The sequence below is a fragment of the Erythrolamprus reginae genome, chromosome 11 (genome assembly GCF_031021105.1).
Source record: "Erythrolamprus reginae isolate rEryReg1 chromosome 11, rEryReg1.hap1, whole genome shotgun sequence".
Classification (NCBI taxonomy): Eukaryota; Metazoa; Chordata; class Lepidosauria; order Squamata; family Dipsadidae; genus Erythrolamprus; species Erythrolamprus reginae.
In genome coordinates this window covers 8,509,520-8,518,711 of record NC_091960.1, presented here as the reverse complement: position 1 = coordinate 8,518,711, position 9,192 = coordinate 8,509,520, and the positions used below count along the sequence as shown (strand labels likewise).

The window sequence follows — 9,192 nt, the reverse complement described above, 5'->3', positions numbered from 1 at the left end:
TGGTGCAAAAAGTAAGGTACTACATTAGGAAAAACAAAATGCACAGGTACAGTATATATGGTACATTGTTCAACAGTAGTAACTGTGAAAGGGATCTTGGAGTCCTAGGGGACAATCATTTAAATAGGAGCCAGCAGTGTGCAGCAGCTGCCAAAAAAGCCAACACAGTTCTAGGCTGCATTAACAGAGGGGTGGAATCAAGATCACTCGAAGTGTTAATACCACTTTATAAGGCCTTGCTAAGGCCACACTTGGAATACTGCATTCAGTTTTGGTTGCCACAATGCAAAAAGGATGTTGAGACTCTAGAAAAAGTGCAGAGAAAAGCAATAAAAGAGGATTGGGGGACTGGAGGCTAAAACATATGAAGAACGGTTGCAGGAACTGGGGCATGGCTATGATGAAAAGAAGGACCAGGGGGGACATGATAGCAGTCTTCCAATATCTCAGGGGTTGCCACAAAGGTACCACATGATTCTTGACAAATGTACAGTTTATTTTATGTACGCTGAGAGCATATGCACCAAGACAAATTCCTTGTGTGTCCAATCACACTTGGCCAATAAAAATCTATCTATCTATCTATCTATCTATCTATCTATCTATCTATCTATCTATCTATGTATCTATCTATCTATCTATCTATCTATCTATCATCTATCTATCTATCTATCTATCTATCTATCTATCATCTATCTATCTATCTATCTATCTATCTATCTATCTATCTATCTATCTATCAATAAAATAAAATAAATATACCCACTAAAACCCTCATTGTGTATTGGACCAACCAACCAACCAACCAACCAACCAACCAACCAACCAACCAACCAACCAACCAACCAACCAACCAACCAACCAACCAACCAACCAAACAAACAAACAAAGAAACAAACAAACAAACAAACAAACAAATAAAAAACTTGGGGAGAGGCAGAACGAGCTCTCTTTAGGAGGGGGATACAAAAAAAACCCCACAGGAAACGAAAGCGCGGAAAAAAATGCAGCAAAATCCCACGTTCTTTTTTCTTTAAAACTCTTCCCACTTCCAGGCATGGTCTGTTTGCCTTATTCTGGCTTATTGGCATTCGACCCGCCCCCTTTCTCTAGCCACGCCCCTCTTCTTGTGCATTGCCTTTAACGTTACGCGCTCGAGGTGGCTGCCGTGGAAGAGCTGGGAAAGCCAACGCGTGACTCCCGGTTGTCCGAAAGTGGAGAACGGGTGAGGTTTGAAGGTCCCCCCACCGTCGGCCCGTTATCCCCGGCGACCTACAAGCTTTGGCTGGGGATAAGGGGAGGTGTAGTTCCACCGAATTTAGGGCGCTCTAAAGATTACGAGGGGCGGGGAAGCGGGGTGAGAGAGGAGAATGTCAACTTTGGGGAAGATATTATTAGTATTATTTTGATTCTTAGGTATTTATGGCTCTTCCTACCGAGTCTGTCTTTAACTCGGGCCAATGTAAGTTAACTCGGTTGGTTAACTCTGGAGTAAGTCATACTACAAGTAGTTGGTCTTAGTAGAAGGGCTAGAAAGAAGAAGTGCCGGGTTTCTACTATCCGTTTACAATCGGTTCCTAATAAATGCGTGGCTGCCACGCTATTCAATCTACACTGCTCAAAATAAATAAATAAAGGGGACACTTAAATAACACAATGTAACTCCAAGTAAATCAAACTTCTGTGAAATCCAACTGTCCACTTAGGAAGCAACACTGATTGATAATCAAGTTCACCTGCTGTTGTGCACATTCAGCTTTGTACAGAACAAAGTATTCTATGAGAATATTTCATTCATTCAGATGTAGGATGTGTTCTTTGAGTGTTCCCTTGATTTTTTTTGAGCAGTGTATTTTTTGATTCTTGGGTATTTGTGGCTCTTCCTATCTAGATTGTCTTTAACTTGGGCCAATGTAGAGTTCTTTAGTTAACTACGGAGTAAGTCAAACTACACGTGCTTGGCCTCAGTAGAAGGGCTAGAAAGAAGTGCTGGGTTTCTACAATCAGTTTACAATCGGTTCTTAATAAATTCATTTCTGGGTATAATTTTTATTTTATTTTCTCAACCATAAAATAAAACAATATATAGTTATAAACACAACAACAGTGTTTAAAATCAATCATATATAAACTTTTCTTTTATTACTCACTCAATGGAGGCTGTTATCTCTCCTCATCTAAACATTTCTATTAATTTCATACAACATTGTCAGTTCTTAACAATCTAAAAATTCTTCCTCTCCATCTTATATTAATATCTCCGGGACCGCCTTCTGCCGCACAAATCCCAGCGACCGGTTAGGTCCCACAGAGTCGGCCTTCTCCGGGTCCTGTCAACCAAACAATGTCATTTGGCGAGACCCAGGGGAAGAGCCTTCTCTGTGGTGGCCCCGACCCTCTGGAACCAGCTCCCCCCAGAGATCAGAATTGCCCCCATCCTACTTGCCTTTCATAAACTCCTTAAAACCCACCTCTGTCGTCAGGGAGAACAGATATTCCTTCCCCCCCTAGGCCTATACAATTTATGCATGGTATGTTTGTGTGTATATTTGGTTTTTAATAAGGGTTATTAGTCATTTTAAATATTAGATTTGTTTTATGTTGTTTTGTTGTTGTTAGCCGCCCCGAGTCTACAGAGAGGGGCGGCATACAAATCTAATAAATAAATAAGTAAATAAATAAATAAATAAAATTAAGTTACATCAATGCAAAGCATAATAAAATCTCTTATCTAAATTTCAATACTGTATCATATAGCTAATAAAAATTATATATATCTATATCTAACTAACTAACTAACTAACTAACTAACTAACTAACTAACTAACTAACTTTGGTAAAAGAAACTATTCATAATATATCACCTACCGGTACTTCATAAAATAAAGTTTTATATGTTTAAAAGTCTAAGCAATAAGTAAATGTTGTATTATATCATTATATAGTGCTACCACCATAAATTCGTTTCAAAGAAGGTGACTGCCGTGCTATTCAATCTAGAATAGGCTAAAGATACCCCTTAGAATGTTGTTTAACTTCAGTCAATCAATAAAATAATTAAAAATATATTTTTAAAAATCTAATGAATGTTTTAATTTCCTAACATTCTGTATTTGTTTTGCGGGTTTGTTTGATGGTTTAGAGCAGTGGTTCCCAATGTGGGGCCCAGTGACCCTTCCCAGGGGGATCAATTCGATTTTTAATGGGGGTAATTGTTTAAACCTTGTTTAAACCAAGTTAATGGCCTTTTAGGCTTCCTCCATGTGAGTAGGAGTTAACTTTTTATTTTGAAATACAATTTTTATTTCTCTCCAACATAGAATAAAAAACAATACATAAGTACAAATATTAACAATACATAAGTACAAACACTAAAAACAAGCTTACAATAAAACATATATATATAAATTTTCTTTTTCTGTTAATCGTTCAATGGAGGCTCTTATCTTTCTTCCATTAAAAAAACATTCTATATGTTGTGATTCAGCTTGAGGCTCGTCAGGGACCGGCTGGATTTCTGCCGGATCCATGCCCAGAGGAGGAGGACAGTGAACAGGAGGGGGAGGACCAGGCAGACGGGGGAGAGGAATGTCAGGAAGAGGAGGAGGGAGAGCAGCCTGAGACCCCGGGGAGGGGGCTCTCCCCAGCTAGTAGCCTGGATTCATTGGATGAAGACGCACAGGCTATAATAGACATGAGGCAGCGACGAGCAGCTCAAAGACGGGGCCAATTAGAAAGGTATTTCCATCCTTGAATTGGCAACAGCTGGGTTTGGGTGTGGTTCTCCTCAGCAGGGTTGAAAAGGCAGGCCCGCCCTTACAGTCTTGTGGAGAGTTATCAACTAGGAGTCCTGTGACCTTGCTTCGATTCTCGGTGTCTCTGATCTTGGCTTGTGGCCTAGAAGTCTGGAAGACTTGGGGGAGGCGTGGGTTTTATTATCTCCAGTGTTGTTTTTGCCAGCAAGAATCCTGTTTTATTGCCTGGCCTTCGTGAAACCTCTGTGAAGCTTCATAGTGTTCCTGTCTGTAAGAACAGTTTTTGTTACCTGTGTTTGCTTTGAATTATATAAACTGCCTTTGCTTTTTACCAGTGTGTCTGGATACTCTTTTTGGTTGGTGTTGGCGTCTGGGGGGACCCAGACAGAACACTATAGAACTTATACAACATTATCAAAAACCTCAAAAGAACAATCTTTTTCCAACCTTACACTAAAAGCTTACATTACATCAGCATAAACAATATCGAACTCTCTTTTATGCAAGTCTTAATTCAGACTTTCATTTCTCCATTAAAGTAATTAATTCAAGATCAACTTATCATATAATTACTAGAGGTTCTATATATATCTAAAATACAAAGAAAACATCTCACCATATATCACATAACTATTAGAAAATTGTATATGTTTAAATTCTTATCAATAAGTAAATTTGTGTCATATTATTATATAGTACTATCACCAATTCTTATCTTGCCATCTGGCTAACAATATTTTAATTCAATTTTCATATCTCATCTTTCCCCAAAATAACTAAGTATTAATATTTAATTATCTTAACTTTCTGTCCAGTCATAAAACTTCCCCCAAATTTTATAATAATCAGAATCTTTGTTTATCTTTAAATTTCAAAGTCAATCTATTCATTTTGGCACAGTCCATAATTTTCCTCAAAATTTCCCTTTGAATTGGAATCCTATTCAATTTCCAGCTTTGTGCATATGTGACTCTTGCAGCCGTAACTATGTGTATAATTAAATATGTCTCTTCTTTATCAAAGTTTTTCAGAGTTTACCCGTGGTGTGTTTCCTGTGGAAGACAAAGAAGAGGACATATAGATTAATTGATAAGACTTTCATCTCTGTATGTAAGTCATAAAAATCAAATAAATACTTTTTATTTACACGAAAGGCATAAAAAAATCGAATGAATGAATGAAAGAATCAATGAATGAATGAATGAATGAAAGAATGAATGAAAGAATGAATGAATCTGTAGACCAAGAAAAAAAAATACATGTGGTCAAAGCAGTTTAAGGTTTCCAAATGTAAAATAATGCACTTGGGGAAAAGGAATCCTCAATCTGAGTATTGTATTGGCAGTTCTGCGTTAGCAAAAACTTCAGAAGAGAAGGATTATGGGGTAGTGATTTCTCACAGTCTCAAAATGGGTGAACAGTGCGGTCAGACGGTAGGGATAGCGAGTAGAATGCTTGGCTGCATAGCTAGAGATATAACAAGCAGGAAGAAGGAAATTGATCCAGCTGTATTAAAGGATTAAATAAGGTCCAGGAGGGAAGTGTTTTTAATAGGAAAGTGAACACAAGAACAAGGGGGCACAATCTGAGTTTAGTTGAGGGAAAGATCAGAAGCAACGTGAGAAAATATTATTTGACTGAAAGAGTAGTAGATACTTGGAACAAACCTCCAGCAGACGTGGTTGGTAAATCCACAGTCACTGAATTTAAACATGCCTAGGATAAACTATATCCATCCTAGATAAAATACAGGAAACTATATCCATCCTAGATAAAATACAGGAAATAGCATAAGGGCAGACTAGATGGACCATGAGGTCTTTTTCTGCTGTCAATCTTCTATGTTTTTCAAACTTATTGCAAACATGACCCAAGTAGCTTTCTTGACCGTTGGTTTTGTGTTCTCCTTTTTCCTATAGCGTTTGTGTCTCCCGAGGGCTTTAGAATCACACAAGAAGGTCCGATGGCTGAGAACCAGCAGCTGTTTAATGGCGATGCCCCTGAGAGAAGGCTGGCCCTCATGCCATCTGCGGCATCGTCCACATCTGGAGCTTCTGAGCTGCATCCCAACTCCTTGGGGCACGTGACATCATCGAGCACCCTGTCTTCCTTAACAGTGCCCGTACGCTTGGATGTCCTCTACTTCCTGCTCAACAGCGCTGCCAAGGGAGCCCAGATGGCCCCCCTACCTACTCAGAGTGGGCAAGGGTCTGTCTCTACCTGTCACGGCCCGGGGGCTTTACAGGCAGGGAGCTGCTGTACCGGCTGCCACCCCACCTGCCATAAGGCTTCTGGTGGTGCCCCTTACGCCTTGCACCCTAGTACGCCTCCCCGCGATGAAACCGTTTATAGAAGCTTTCACTCTCCGGGCCGGCTGAGCGGTGGAATCCCAGACAGACAGAACAACCAACCAGTCAGGGTTGCCCAATGGGATGACGGGAAGAACTGGTCCGGATCTCCTCGAGCAGATCCGGCAAGGGGATGGAAACGATCCCAGTCCCCATTGAGATGGAAGGAAAGAGATGAAGGCGGGAGGTATTGGAAAGGGGACCAATGGCAGGGGAAGGAAGGGAATTTCAGGAAGTCTTGGACCAACCAGAGGGAAACCTTGGCCGAGTCAACTCCTTGGTCTTCGGGCTTTCCGAATAGAAAAAGGGAAGGTGTATCACCGTTTAGAGACTATTCCCTGAACGTGAAGCAGAAACAAGAGGGAACCTGTTGGCAAGAGAGGCGCGATGCTCCCAAAGGCCAAAGATATTCAACCCGTGCTCAGGTTGACTGGCCAAGGAAACAAGGGCCGCAAGAATCGGCCAGCTTCGTAGATAAGGCAGCAGCTGTTGAGATGACCCCTTCAACTGGCCAGGATAAAAGTGAAGATTGGGAGGCGGAATATGAAAGTACCCAAGAAACCGCCAGCGTTCCCGAGAGTTTTTCAAACCCTTCTCTTCCGAACAAAGTAATGAAGACTTGCGAAGCAGGAGGTAATGGCGAGTTAGAATGGGTCCCAACTACGGATCTACCCAAACAGATACTGGAGACCTCTCCTCTTCCCAAGCCCCTTGGCCAAGACCAGGAAGCTACATCTACTGAAATGGAAGCCACCTCATCGGTCTCAAATTGGAGGAAGGATGGCAGGTTTGGTCATTATCTTCAGAGTCTCTATTCGGATGTCCTGGAGAAGTCAAGCTCTGGAAGTTCTACAGATCTGACCATCGATACAGATCCAGAGAAATCCAAACCAGAAGAGGAGGAGGCCATGAAGAGTGCATCTGATGGAGAATCAAAGCCTTTGGAGTAGATTATGGCTGGGATGATTACCTGGGGAGGAGAAAAGGAGGATATTGTGTAGGCTACAGATTTAGGGTTTCTAAGAGGAGATTTCTCCTAAAGTTTCCATTTCTGGAATTCCAGACCTGTTTAATAGGTTATAAGGTAGACGTTTGACTCCAGTGTAGGTAGATTGTGGTTATTATGTCTTGTTTTACTGATTATTCACAACCAGTGTTGTCCTTTAGTCGTGAAACAAGAGCTGTAATCGGAGACACTTGTTATCCTTTCCAAAATGGACCAGGAAACAACCTGTACTCAACCAGCTACCTTCCTATTTGAAAAGAATGGAAAAAGCAGTGGAAAATTGCATTGTAGCATCCTTTATTCTTAGTTTGGGTATTCTAAGATAGTGGTAGGCAAAGTTGACTCTTCTATGACTTGTGGACTTCAACTCCCAAAATTCCTGAGCCAATCATGCTAGCTCAGGAATTCTGGATGTTGAAGTCCACATGTCATAGAAGAGCCAACTTTTCCTACCCCTGTTCTAAGATATATCACCAATGGAAAGCTACTTCGGATTGTGTTAACTATCACAGCTTGGATTTTTAATTTGGCAGTTTGTTACGATAGAGGCATCCTGCTGACTCCATGCGGTCACCCACATCCATAGGTGACTTCTACACAATGCCCAATATGGCATCTGTAGAAACTACAGTCTGTCTGGTTTGAACCCAAAAATTAACCTGTATTAAATCCACCAGTTTAAACACTAAAGCTTGCAAATCTCCAGATACAGACTACATGAGAGGTCTTCAAACTTGGCAAATTTAAGACTTGTGGACTTCAACTCCCAGAATTCTGGGGAGTTAAAGTCCACAAGTCTTAAAAGTTGCTAAGTTTGGGAACCTCTGGACCATATCATTACAAAGACAGTTATCATTTCACTGCGTGGGAAAAAGGTCGTCATACTTTTTTTTCTTTGCACACAGAGATAGATATGTTATTTTAATATCTGTCTAGCATACCTAAATGCATTAATCTTGCTGTTTTAAGTGTGACTGTTAAAACACTGAGTTTGTTTAGAAAAAGCTTTATATATATCTTACGTGGTGAACATGGGTTTTAAAACCCAAGAAAAGCATCAGTGGTGATTTGACATACTTTATAGTAAAATACTTTTGTTTCTCTTAGGAAACGTTTATAGTAAAATACGTTTGTTTCCCTTAGGAAAAGTTGTGAATTTGTGTTTTTCTGATAACTTTATGTTGCAATAAAGTTGGCATTGTGTTAGCAACATGGGCTGTTCTCCTTAATATATGAGGTGTGGGCACATTTAATTTAATGTAATTTATTGTATTTCTATGCTGCCCAACTCCCGAAGGACTCTAGGCAGCTTACAACAGGATATAGACAACACATTTTAAAACATCATAAAAGATTTTAAAAACAGTTTAAAAATCACATGCATACATATTATTCCTCACCTGTTCTATGACCTTCCTCCAGCGAGACACAAGGGTGTTTATGCCTTGTTGGTACTACTGCCTGTTCTAGTCACTAAGCCATTTCTGCACTGTGTACTGTCTTCTAATGGCCTCACCCTCTGCCCAGCGACTAACCGTACTTCTGTCGACTGCAGATTCTCCATAAACTGTACACAAACGTTTGTGAATGTTCCCAAGAGTTTCTTTCTCCGCAGTGAGAAATTCAATGACAACACGGTGCTTGTAACATACATCACTTACAGACGCCATTTCGAAACATTGCTGCAGCCACGCTATCTGTCTGAAGAAACACAAAATTTACACACGCACTCCTGACAATTCAAATACAAAATGTGACCTCCAGGAAGGACGTCTTCATGACATCAAAGCTCCGCCCGTGGAATTCCCTATTGGGATTCCCACCTCCGTTTCAGCCTCCAGATCGGCCAAAAACGCCGATGCTGATTGCAAAAATGGCACTCCGCTGGGCAGCGCCACCCGGCTGTAACCTGAAACAGCTAGGCGCTTCTCGGTGGCCTCCGGAACCCGAATCCGAACTTTTGCTAAATTTTCAGGAGAATGCCGAGAAGCCCCCCGGCTGTTTCAGAAGGTGACAGATGGGCGGCGGCAGTTCTCGGCGGCCTCCCGAACCCGAAAAGTTCGGGTTTGGGTTCAGGAAAACG

At 41.0% G+C, this 9,192-nt stretch overlaps 1 protein-coding gene across 1 annotated transcript; it reads left to right on the top strand.

The window, feature by feature from the left end:
* The first annotated feature begins 1,111 nt into the window (after positions 1 to 1,111).
* Positions 1,112 to 8,319, top strand: LOC139174513 (uncharacterized). Its single transcript, XM_070764937.1, has 3 exons — positions 1,112 to 1,225; positions 4,779 to 4,865; positions 5,675 to 8,319. The coding sequence occupies exon 3, from the start codon at positions 5,719 to 5,721 to the stop codon at positions 7,051 to 7,053; it is 1,335 nt and encodes a 444-aa protein (XP_070621038.1). The 5' UTR covers positions 1,112 to 1,225; positions 4,779 to 4,865; positions 5,675 to 5,718; the 3' UTR covers positions 7,054 to 8,319.
* The last annotated feature ends 873 nt before the right edge of the window (positions 8,320 to 9,192 follow it).

What these genes read in the sequence shown, in the direction of transcription:
- LOC139174513 (XM_070764937.1), top strand. Translation starts at nt 5,719, where the DNA reads ATGGCTGAGAACCAGCAGCTGTTTAATGGCGATGCCCCTGAGAGAAGG.